General features: G+C 42.3%; 3 protein-coding genes across 4 annotated transcripts in view; 1 reads left to right on the top strand and 2 right to left on the bottom strand.

The window, feature by feature from the left end:
* The window catches only part of LOC307032904 (FERM domain-containing protein 7), a gene marked incomplete at its 5' end in the record, with an annotated part of 27,678 nt that extends 17,931 nt beyond the window's left edge, over positions 1-9,747 (top strand). Inside the window, 5 exons of the mRNA XM_079671182.1 lie at positions 558-653; positions 1,207-1,370; positions 1,468-1,536; positions 1,838-1,913; positions 8,096-9,747. Of these exons, the coding sequence (XP_079527308.1) occupies positions 558-653; positions 1,207-1,370; positions 1,468-1,536; positions 1,838-1,913; positions 8,096-9,238 (1,548 nt within the window). The 3' untranslated portion in view covers positions 9,239-9,747. The remainder of the gene's footprint in view (positions 1-557; positions 654-1,206; positions 1,371-1,467; positions 1,537-1,837; positions 1,914-8,095) is intronic.
* On the bottom strand, positions 2,616-7,515 carry LOC307032751 (uncharacterized protein). The gene is made up of 2 exons (XM_079670971.1): positions 5,202-7,515; positions 2,616-4,843 (listed from the first exon to the last, which is right to left on the bottom strand). The coding sequence occupies exons 1-2, from the start codon at positions 5,596-5,598 to the stop codon at positions 2,766-2,768; spliced, it is 2,475 nt and encodes an 824-aa protein (XP_079527097.1). The 5' UTR covers positions 5,599-7,515; the 3' UTR covers positions 2,616-2,765.
* Positions 9,748-9,857: 110 nt separating the features above from the next.
* stk26 (serine/threonine protein kinase 26) overlaps positions 9,858-12,527 on the bottom strand; it is a 31,322-nt gene continuing 28,652 nt past the window's right edge. For both annotated transcript variants that reach the window (XM_079670972.1, XM_079670973.1), the window contains exon 12: positions 9,858-11,324. In XM_079670972.1, the coding sequence (XP_079527098.1) occupies positions 11,309-11,324 (16 nt within the window). In that variant the 3' untranslated portion in view covers positions 9,858-11,308. The remainder of the gene's footprint in view (positions 11,325-12,527) is intronic.

Raw genomic sequence — 12,527 nt, 5'->3', positions numbered from 1 at the left:
AATCGAATCATATGCCAGTACAAGCTCTAGCCAATCAAACCGCTGCTTGTGTGTTAGGGGCGGGAGATTCATGTGATTAGTTCTTGGTCGAGTTTCAGATACGCCCGCCGGCAAGCGTCAACGCACGCCGCTGTGTGGACGGCCGTTATAAATAGTATGTGTGTTTTAAGAACATTTTAGTAATCAGGATCAGAATCAGGTTTATTACCAGGTAGGTTAACACTTGCCAGAAATGTGACTCGGTGTTGTGGTGCATACATAAAGTAAAACAAAAATGTAAAACACATATAAAGAACTATTTTAAGAAAACCATAATAACATGAAACAATTATTTAAAAATATAGCAAATCATATTTTTAAGCAGTATCGCGTGTCATTTAACGGTCCACTGTTCATACCTGACTTTCACACTTAGTCTGAGTCACAGATGATGCAGATTATGAATCCTAAAGACATGGTTTGGTTGACTTTGTTCAGTCAAAATGTTCATCTTGAATTCGACAACATTTGGGTTGGGAATGACAGATTAATGGATCTTTTTCTTCTGTGCTTTCTAGGGAAACACTAAGATCAACACGTTCAGCTGGGCGAAGATCCGCAAGTTGAGCTTTAAGCGCAAACATTTCCTCATCAAACTACACGACATGGTCGGGGTGAGGCTTTACTGGGAGTTCTTCGACTGCATTGGTTCAATACGTATCTATTATGTGTCTTGTTGTCGTGGCTTCCTTCCTTATTTTTCTATCAACTAGACGCCTTAAACAGACACTTTTATCTCGTTTTCTTTCCTTTATATTACTTACAGTTGATGAGTGGCCTCCGTTGGTTTGGATGATATTATGCACTGGGTTTGCTCCAAATTAAAATAACAAACTTTTACACATGCAACAAAGAAAAGAGGCCTTTAAAATAATCAAAATAAAGAGGCAAAACTTAAATAAAATAACAAAGAACTTAGGTATTCTTTCTTCCTTTCTTCCTATGTTAAGGCTTATATAACTTGATCACTTGAAGGGGAATTGAACTATTAAAAACTGCCTCAATGGCGTCTTTCTAACAGGTTGCCCATCACTGTCTCTTTAGAGGAGGCAAATTGTAGTCTTTTCTACTCTGGTTGACTACAGACGTCACGATTAGGTGGCCTTTCTTATAAAAACAAAATACTGGCTCTAACATGTCTGGTAATGTAAATATGTGTCCGTGCAGACGTCGTGTAAGGACACACTCGAGTTCTCCATGGCCAGTCGAGATGTGTGCAAGTGTTTCTGGAAAACAAGTGTTGAGTACCACGCTTTCTTCAGACTGGCCGAGGAACCGAACACAATACAGAAAACTCTGCTGTCCTGTAAGGGCTCCAGCTTCAGATACAGGTACATTAAATCCTACCAATAACACTAGTTCAGTTCTGTCTCATTCTCCTGATGCTGTAAATGATCAGGCTTGTTGTTTTTACTCAAACTCTACTAGTGGACGGACGCAGAAACAGCTGCTGGAGTGTATGGGATCAGGAGAGAAGAAGCCTGCGCACTTTGAGAGGTGAGAATAAATTAAATCAATCATACCAAGGTTTACACACTAATACAAATGCTAATCGACCTACTTTACTTAAATACCACCGTCAAAGCTACTACAGGTGATTACAACGGTTTTCTACTAAGAAGCAAACTATTAGTTATGGTGTGTCTGGTTTACCTTTAGGAAATAACCCACATTTCCCTTTCTTGTTGTTGGATTTACTGGACATTCGACAAACTGTTAATGTTTAAATCTTTGCTCAACTGGGTTTGGAGGAAATATCAATCACATATCTAATAACATCTTCTTGGTGTTTATCCAGGGCTTACTGCCAGTCGGACTACGACCCTCGACAGTGTCGCTCTTCGCCTGATCTCCTCACAGATGTCTCTAAACAGGTAATAATCTACATTTAACATTTATTCGAAAACCCATGCATATACTAAATTGGAAGTAGAGCTGCATTGATAGTCGATTCAATGGCCACTATTTTAATTATACATTAAAGTAATTTTTTGAGCAAACAGACACATGCTTTTCTTGATTTTACCTTTTATAACTTGAACATCTGTGTGGTTTACTTTTTAAGAATGAAGTCAAGCAAACATGCCTTTCTTAGTTTTACCCTAAATAACCAGAGTGTTGGATTGTTGGAGAGAATTTGGTCTCATTTTTGTATTCGGCCAAAGCAGAGCTGCCAACATTGTGTTATAGAAAGTAGTAGCATGCCGAGCGGAGGAAGGCAATTTTTTTTCCGGCGGGGGGTCCGAGGTCCGCCGAAGCCCCCAGAATGCCCCCTTATTTCATTTTTACTTTACTTATTTCTATTTATCTTTTGTATTCAACTGTTTCTATTTTACTGTAAATTGTATGTATATATAGTTCCCTATTCCTTTTCCTATCACCCTGCTGCTATAACATGTGCAATTCCCTTACAGGATTAATAAAAGTTATCTTATCTTATCTTATCAGAAGCCAGAGACTTTACATGCTCTGAGATGCAATCTAGGTCATATTAGGACATGTTTTTCTGCAAAGTAAATTTTTTGTGTATAATTTCTCCTTTTCCCTGTACTGTTGCACACAATTAAACACCAACATACACAAAAAAATATTTTTATTAACCGAACAGAATTCATCATGAAACAATACTGAACAATAACACATGAAAAACCTGTACACAGCCTTTTTTAGAACAGAGTTCAACTCAAGGGAACCTTTGGCTGTGACATGACCATCTGATCAACCTCTCACTTTAGATGGTCATAGGTTGCTGACTTGGCCTTGGCAAGAGTTGTCTTGGAGTACGCCTGCTTGTAGCAGACAGACCCCTTTGCCACCATGAATTGTTTGTGGGTAATGAGGTTACTCAGGGTCTCCATTCCCATACTAGGTCTGAACTCCGTTCTGTTTTTTGTGACAAGACTGAAGATGCGTTCGCAGTCTGCATTGGAATGGAAGATGCAGAGGATAGCCAGCATTACCTTGCAGAGTAAAGGGTACTTGAGATGGCCATTTCCATCCTTCAGCTGACTCATCAGGTGCCACTGTGTGTCTGGTCTGTCACAGCTGGTGATGCTTTCTGGCAGAGCATCGGTTTGGTAGGTCATGAATTGACCCTCAAGCTTGTCCATCTCCTCAGCATTCATCTTCAAGCAGGGGAATCTGCCTGTGAAGTACCTCACAGAATTGAACTCTGCGCTGTCCCGTGCAGACATGTCAGCCACAGAAGCATTCCGTAACACTGGGTCATCATAGGGAAACTTCTTCACCATGTACTCAACAGCCTTCATGTAGAATGCCCGCACAGCGCTGAAGACCTGGGCCAGCTGCAGCTCCTCAAGCTCAGGGTGATCTGCTATGAAGTCTCTGGTGTTTTGCCCAATGAACAAGGTCTCATTGCTCTTCTGGTTGCTTGGTTCCCTAAATGGTACCTGGTGAACCTTAGCAGCTGCATTAATCACCTGAGGCTTCACAAATCGGTTCAAGAGATTCTTCAGCTGTGTGGTCAAAGTCCTGTGTAGTACTTGTATGCAGGGTTTGTCTAGCTGCAGCAGAGTGTTGGCCTCATCAAATATCGGCAGGACCGCACTCAGAAAGTAGCAGTAAAGATGGAATGTTGGGTCCTGCAGATGTTGACATGCCCTCTGCACTCTCTGTTGTGCCCCTGTCTTGGGCTGAGTGGGTGCAGTGCTAGATGTCTTGGGCTGAGTGGGTGCAGTGCTAGATGTCTTGGGCTGAGTGGGTGCAGTGCTAGATGTCTTGGGCTGAGTGGGTGCAGTGCTAGATGTCTTGGGCTGAGTGGGTGCAGTGCTAGATGTCTTGGGCCGAGTGGGTGCAGCGCTAGATGTGTTGGGCTTTGCCGTTGCAGTCTTGGGCTGTGTGGTTGCAGCTGCTGGTGTTTTCTTTCCCTGACTGAATTTGGCTAGGTTTTGTTGGCGAAAGAGATAGCCTGCCAAATCAAACTGAGAATTGTCCTTGCTGCCGTTACTGTGGGTTGATGTGTCCTTGCTAACACTGTGGGTGGACTTGTCCTTGCTGCTACTCTGCGTGGACTTGTCCTTGCTAACACTGTGAGTGGTCTTGTCCTTGCTGCTGCTCTGCGTGGTCTTGTCCTTGCTGCTGCTCTGCGTGGATTTGTTCTTGCTGCTGTGCCCAGACTGTTCTGACTCAAAGTATTGCAGCAATGCAGGCCACTGCTGCAACAACCTGGCGATGCATTTATCTAAAGAGAGCCACCTCGTACTTACATGTTTAACAATCTTTCTCATTTCCACTCCACACAGATCCTGAAATTTCTTCAGTCCCTGTTTCCTCTTGCTGGATTTGTCTAGGTAGAAGTATATGTCCACCAGCAGCTCTTCAATGGACACTGGAAGCTGAGCAGCAGCTTTTTCTGCAGCTAGATGAATTAGATGGCACGGGCATCCCAGCACATATACTGCACTGTTTTTTTTGTTGATGTAGCCTGCCGTGCCAGCTTTGAGTCCCTGCATCACCATGGCATTATCTGCCCCAAAACTCATGCAGTTGTCCCAGGATATGCTACGTTTCTCAAGTTCATTGTCAATGAGTTTGAATATGTTCTGCCCAGTAGATGCCTCATGACACTCTGGCAAAGATAGCAGTACTGTCAGAACACGCCCAAGTCCTCGATCAAAGTACTTCACAACAAGAGGATACAGCTTACAGTCTCCATAGTCAGTGCTCCCATCCGTGGCTAGGGAGTATGGAGCTGTCCTCATTGCCTCCGTGATCACAGACGCATCCTCCTTGGCAAGGGCTCCAACAATGGCGCTGCTCTTTGTGCGACCAGACCCATACTTTCCTGCAATTGCAATCACAAAAATATTGAATTGTATTATCATGATTATACTCTAGATTACACAGAATTGCAGAATTACAATCATGATATTAATCCTCTGTAGAGTAAGTTGGCCTAGGCTATTTTTTTTTCACCTTTACATAAAATGAAAAATGTTTATCAGAATGATACAGTATCAGTATAAATTAGCAATCATTAATTTGCAAGATTTAAATCAGATTATCAACCAGGGCAGTACTGTAACTGTTTTATATAGGCTAGTCTGTACAGATTGTAGAGTGTATTGTGACAGTATACAGATATAAATCTATGCCTATGAATGCTTGAGATGAATTGAGGCTATTTGTCATTTGAGCCTTACCAGCGATTTTCGAGTCCGGAAACATCTTTTTCACCAGTGGCCCGATGTGGTCGGCCACCGCGATCGGGATGTTGTGTTCCACCAGAAAGTCCACAGCGAGCACTTCGGCATTTATGACACTGGTGTCACTGTCAACCGTAAAGAAGCCCGCGATGGGCCTTGTAGCTTCCACTGCCGCCTTGTATGACGTGTGTTTAGCAGTCCTGGTGTGCTTTTCAACGTCGTGTCGGCCCCCATGCCTCACGCTAAAATCTGCCTTACACAACATACAGTAAGCGTGGAAGTCGTCCAGCTTCGACCGGGTGATGGTCGGCCATTCTGCGTTATATTCTAGCTTGAAGCGCTGTTCAGAAATTCGCCGCTTTTTCGGCGGAGGACAAGTACGTTCACCATCCATTTTTGATAGACTTCAACTGACAGCTCTCTCCGCGATTTCGCGGGCATAGTGTATTCACGAATTATCATTGGTCCATTAGAAATTAAGATAATAAAAACACAACACATATGTTAAATTATATAATGAAATAAAACAGATATTAATATTTTCTACTTATCTGTGCTATAAATGTAATTTTTGTATGATTCCAATTATCTTAAATAATTTTATAACCAAAATAGCTGAATTTGCTCGTGACCTGTTCAAACCAGTCTATGGTTCAAACAGAGAGGAGACAAGCGGGGTAAGGCAGCAAAGAGCGGCGCCTCACGTCAGATTGAGCAATCCCTCACAAACTGGATTAAACGCATGCCTTTTTCTCTCATTGTCTGTGAAATGTTTGTAGACACTCGTATTATGTCCTTTCTATCCATTGAGTAGGTAATGTATTTTAGGTAGGCCTATGTGTTGTAGTCTTGCTGATCTGACATAAACCCGCGGTGAAAAAGCAGAGGGGAGGCAAACAGTAGGCTATCTCTGTCTCAATGAGGAGGGCGTGCGAAAGCCTGGACACTAGACTCCATTAATCACTTCACGTCCCGATTTACTGAGATCATTGCTTGAGCTAAAATGCTTGTTTCATACGACGGGACAGAAGATAACTCGATCGACCAGTCACAGTGTGATTGTCTATGTTAGACGGCACGCGCCGTTGAATTTAAGAGAAAGGCTAGCGGAGCTAGTGAGAAATTAGCACCTCCTGTATAATGCCTCCCTGCTCTGTAACAAAGATGCTAGTGAGGAAATATCCCCTCCTGTATAATGCCTCCCTGCTCTGTTACAAAGATGCTTGATGGTTTTACCCCGATATATATATGTAACAGTATGTAACCATAATGATTTACCCCGATGAATCTGCCGCAGGTGTTTTAATGTTTAATTACCATATGTAAGGGTTCGTGCACAGAGGGGATTGTCGGGAAAGAGATGGCTGTTTGAGGAAGCTCCAATTTATTAACATTTCAACAAACAAGTTGCATATTTGCATAACGTATTCAAGTGTTAGCATTTATTGCAATAGTAGCTACAGAACATGTACTGTGCTGTGTAAACTGTACTGTATCACATAGTGTTTCAGACACACAAACTTTTCAACTTTCAAAATTAAACGGTGCGCTCCCAGCGCACGTACCGGCAGTGATCTAGAGCAGCGGTTTTCAACCAGTGGTACGGGGACAAACTGTCTCGCTCTCGTAATGTCTGTCTGTCTTGCTCTCGTTCTGTCTCTCGTACCACTCTCGGTTCCACTTTTACTTTTGCGCGCTACCTGTCTCACTCTTTTCCGACCTCCAGCTTTTCCTGCTGGAACCCGCCGCTTAAAGGTGGGGGTCCGCGGACCGGCCATAGAGCCCATAGAGTTAAAGGTGTTGGCCGTTAGCTGTAAAAATCCATAGATTAGCCGCACCGTTACATAAGCCGCAGCGTCGAAAAATGGGAAAAAAGGCGCGGCTTATAGTCCAAAAAGTACGGGTATGTTTTAATATACTCTATTGACTTCACATATTTTTCACATAGGCCTATCTGACTCTGAAAGCCAGCTACGAACCTCACCGCACGGCACTGGTCTACATGAATAGAATTCTTCATCAACAGCGGGAGCCAAAACAGCATAGCATCCTGGTAACAGTAGTGAGGGCATTACAAAAAAGAAGTACAGCCGATCCTATTGGCTCTTTGCCAACGCAAGGGACGAATCATAAAACGGCTTATATGTGAGCTTTAGTGCTGGTTGGATGTCAACACATGCACGAGGCTGCCAGCTCACCGATTCATTTTTCGATTTGTTAGGTAATGCGTAGGATATTCAAGTCAAGCGTAGCGGCGTAATTAGGGCCTGGAAATCGTATCTGCTACGCCAAAATCGTGTATGTTGGCAGCTCTGCCAAAGGTTTCTATGGGTTGTTGTAAAACCCTAGGACCATAGCAACTTCTCTTGAATAAGAACTTTTGGACGGACCAATCTTTGATGGCTTCACTTTGGCCTCTAGGAAACTTTGGCAAGACATAATTCATCAAGACAATGCTTGGCAGATAAATAGCCAATGAATATAACTAACCCATACATATACTATTATTTGAAGTGGAGCTGCATTGATAATCGATTCAAGGGCCACTATTATAATCATTGATTAATCGTTTAAAGTCAATTTTGGAGCAAACAGAAACATGCTTTTTCTTAGTTTTACCCTAAATAACCAGAGTGTTGGATTGTTGGAGAGAATTTGTGTTTCCTTTTTGTGTTTGGCTAAAGGTTTCTATGGGTTGTTGTAAAAACGTAGGACCATAGCAACTTCTCTTGAATAAGTTTGCACAAGAACTGTAGGTTGGACAAATCTTTCACGCCTTCACTTTGGTCTCTGGGATACTGCGGATTGACATAATTCCTCAAGAGAATGATTGGCAGATAACTACCCAATGAATATAACTAAAGTGTAATGTTCGTGTGTTACCTCCTCAGATGTACGAGCAGTCCCACCTCTTCGCGCGCCCGAGTCACGCGTTGGCGGTCTGCAGTCAGGATGAGATGGACCCCCACGAGCGAGGCGTCGAAGTCACCCATAGGACTCGCCCTCTCACCAGAGCCACTCCTTTATCTCCATCTTTACAACAAACATCAAGTCCTTCGTCCAAGCTGAGATCTACCGCCACATCCGTGATGGACGAGACAAGGTTGGGACGCATTGGGATTCAGCGACAAGCCCAAAGATTAGCCGGCGTCTACGGGAATCGATCAAGGCGTCGACCAAATCCCCAACCACACCCAGACGCTGGTCAACAGCTGGTTCTTCTTTACCCAAACAGTCCTGCCTACCAGTTCCATCCCGTCCTCCCAACATTCCCATTGGCAAGTTCCTCGCCTCTTAACAGACACCCGTACTTGTCGGACTACGTCACCGTGTCATCGTTGGAACGCTTCCCTCAAACAAGGAGGGATTACGTGCCGATGGACGGTTTATCACGACCGACTTTCTACCCGCAAACAAATCAAGATTGGCCGCAAATCAGGAGGCAACTTCGCCCATCTGGATCAGGCGGACTTGGGTTGAGTCGGGTTTACCAGCCGGGATGTAACGGATCGAGGCTATTAGGCGTCGGACGAACTGAACCGGGACATTACAGCGACGACTGCAACTTTCTACCTGGGCTTCCTCGGCGAGTGGCTAGCCAACCGGATGTCAAGTTTCACCTTTCGAGGAGTTCTAACCCCACCTTTGACCCGGCGTCTGAGTTTCGTCCTCTTGGATACTACCCACATCTTAACCGCCCTTCAAGACCCACTTACCTCCCGCTGAATTCCTCCCCAGTTCGAGATCGACCCACATCTCTTTGTATGATCGGCGGCACAATGGGAAGCTACAGCGACTCAGACCCGGAGGTTTTTTATCCGTATTACTGCAAACCACCCCCAATTGGGAGAATGGTTCGTCCCCCTGGACTCGCCAGAATGAGGTTTTCTTCTGGAAGCCTCCAACTGGACGAGGAGGAAGAGGAGGAAGAGGATAATGGAGCGGCGAAAGGTAAAGCACACAAGGAGTTGAAGGGTGACGAAGAGAAGAAAAAAGGAGGAGACAGAGCTGCGCTTACTAAAGTAACACTGTAGATAAAGACGAAAGCCAAGGTTCATGATGTGATCACACTCAAAACCAGACACCTGGAGATGAAACAGAACAATAGTAACAATTGCGATGGATTCATTTGTATGAGTATTGTTTTCGAGGCGTACTGGCAGATGAACTGTTTCTGCCTTGTTTTAGTGAAACTTCAGCTTCTTCAGTTACGGGTAAAAGCGAGCTAATTTTGAGGATTACAAAATGTCCTCCATCTATAAACCGATAGCAACCAACCCGGTTTACAGATAATTGTGTTTTTGGCGTACTTTTTGTATCTGGGCATTGAAGTGATTGGGGATAACGGCAACTTTGCTAAAATAGGTTGGACATGAAATACATTTTTAGTGATGTCAGTGGGATGCGTTTGATAACTTCAAGGGTGGCGTAGCTGATTGATTATTTGTTGTTTTATATGAATTATTTTGGTGAATTCTGTAGAAAAATGTGAATAAAGTTGGTTGATATAACAGAACTGAATTTGCCAATATAGGATTATCGAAGGGTGTGTTCAAATTAAAACAATCGGACTTTATCCCAATTCTTTAAGACACATTGCAGTAACAGAAATTCAAATAGAAGCAAAGGTTATTAAAAAAACAACTCACACCGTTTTCTCAATCAAACTTAAATATTTATTAATAAAACTCTACGTCCCGCTACAAAAAAAAAAAAAAGAGTACACTTCTGTAAAATCTTGAATCTTTCATTTTACATTTCCCCCCCATCAACAAGCATTGTCGTATCCCTTATGATATATAAAAAGACAAAAATATACAATGACCACATTTTATAGCGTCTTTGGTACAAATCAGTAATTTCTTTGATTACAGCTCCCTTCATGCTCTTGAAATGACCGTCGGTACTTTCCCAATGATAGGTATGATTAACAACGTCCTTCACATCGAGCATTTCTGTTAAGAATCAACCTTTAATCCTCAACAATGTTTTCCCAAAACGGATGTTTTATTGAAAAAGGACTCTTTGAATAAGTAACTGGAAGACTGTTGTGAGGTTGTGCAGATCGTGGAAAATGTTACTTTTTTTGTTGTTTTTTCCAATGAAATCCAACCAGAAGTCTTTTTAAAGTACAGAAAACCCAGAAAATGAATCCCAGAATTACGTTTTAACCAAACACCAAGCTACGGTCAATTCAACCATTCATTTAGACCGTTCACTGTTAAGCTAACGGTTGTGCAATGCCACTAATTGTGCGACAAAACGCATTGATATTATTCAAATGGCGGTAATTTTGAACATTTAGCTTGTAACCTTATCTTAACTATCTTAATTTACTTGAGGAATTTATACATATTTATACAGTTTAATTCAGCTAGCTACAACAACAGTGAGCTAGCCAGAATAAAAACACAAAGCTAGCTGGCTAAACAGTTTGCTAGATGGCTACCTTGTTATGGTGCGTTCACACCAAACACGAGATCAGGGAACTGTAATTTAAAGAATTATTAACACAACAAAAAATATGTATTATTGGCATATAATCTGTCTCAAGTGCTACGGAACAAACATCTACAAAGTCATGACACAAACATACCACTGCTGATGGACGAACCCTATAATATATCTCTTTTTTTGTGTACAGCTTCAACAAAACAACATCTCCGTTATAAAAAGTCTACTTTTAGAAAATGTCTGATAGCATAAATAATGAAGGCACATTATGGTAAATTTAAGAAAGTTTGAACATAATTAAACCGACTTACTTAAGTTTGAATTAAGTCTGACCAAAGGGAAAACAGACTTACAATTTAGTTTTTTTTTTTTAAAACTTCAGACTTTTTGATTAAAAAAAACAGCTGTATTTTGAATCCAACTTGGGGAGAAAATAGGTTTTCAACCTGCAGCAGTGAATATATATATATTTATAATAGAAAGTGTGTATATAACATTAGTGTGTGTGTCTGTGTGCATGTGTGTGTAAGGTGTGTGTACAGCAAGGAGACATCGCACAGCAAAATCTCCTTCTTTTCCAAATCCTCCAGCAGCGTCACCGTACGGAGACACAGTCTCTCTTCACAAAACACTTCCCTTCTTCGAGTCCTTCAGTTGGTCGTGAATCTAAAGTCACACAAAGCAAAGAGGAAGGAGATGAAGCAAAACTATTTGGTAAACAAATCTGAGGGAGGAAGGTGTAGACATGTTGTTCTGGATTATACAACGAGAGAAAGAAACTAAGAACAGACGTTGAGGAGGAATTAGTTAAGTTGAGACACGACAGGAAAATAAGGTCAACGTAATGAAAACCAGTTTGAAACTCCCCCAGATGATTTCTAATATTAACAATTATTTTTCGTATTACAAGTTTTCTGAAATGTAAGGTTTAAATATGTGAACGAGGCGCGCTAACTTTAGGTGGGTTTAGGAGAATCTGAATCTAATACAGACATTATATAAATCATGCATTCATATCTTAATAATTCCAATACAGCACAGTTTATATGGTAAAATACATATTATATATATACCGTAATTTTCGGACTATAAGGCGCACCTGAATATAAGCCGCAGCAGCTAAATGGAATGATGTGTACATATATAAGCCGCACTGGACTATAAGCCGCAGGTGTTTTAATGTTTCATTACCATATGTAAGGGTTCGTGCACAGAGGGGATTGTCGGGAAAGAGATGGCTGTTTGAGGAAGCTCCCATTTATTAACATTTCAACAAACAAGTTTCATCTTTGCATAACGTATTCAAGTGTTAGCATTTAGTGCAATAGTAGCTACAGAACATGTGCTGTGTAAACTGTACTGTATCACATAGCGTTTCAGACACACAGACTTTTCAACTTTGAAACTTAAACGGTGCGCTCCCAGCGCACGTACCGGCAGTGATCTACAGCAGTGGTTTTCAACCAGTGGTACGGGGACAAATTGTCTCGCTCTCGTAATGTCTGTCTGTCTTGCTCTCGTTCTGTCTCTCGTACCACTCTCGGTTCCACTTTTACTTTTGCGCGCTCCCTGTCTCACTCTTTTCCGGCCTCCAGCTTTTCCTGCTGGAACCCGCCGCTTAAAGTTGGGGGTCCGCGGACCGGCCATAGAGCCCATAGAGTTAAAGGTGGTGGACTGTAACCTGTAAAATCCATAGATTTAGGAGGTCCCCTAGTGGCCGTTAGCTGTAACAATCCATAGATTTAGGAGGTCCCCTAGTGGCCGTTAGCTGTAACAATCCATAGATTAGCCGCAGCGTTATATAAGCCGCAGCGTCGAAAAATGGGAAAAAAGGCGTGGCTTATAGTCCGAAAATTACGGTATATATGT

The sequence above is a fragment of the Notothenia rossii genome, assembly GCF_949606895.1.
Source record: "Notothenia rossii genome assembly, chromosome: 3".
Taxonomy (NCBI): Eukaryota; Metazoa; Chordata; class Actinopteri; order Perciformes; family Nototheniidae; genus Notothenia; species Notothenia rossii.
This window is presented reverse-complemented; position numbering and strand designations above follow the sequence as displayed.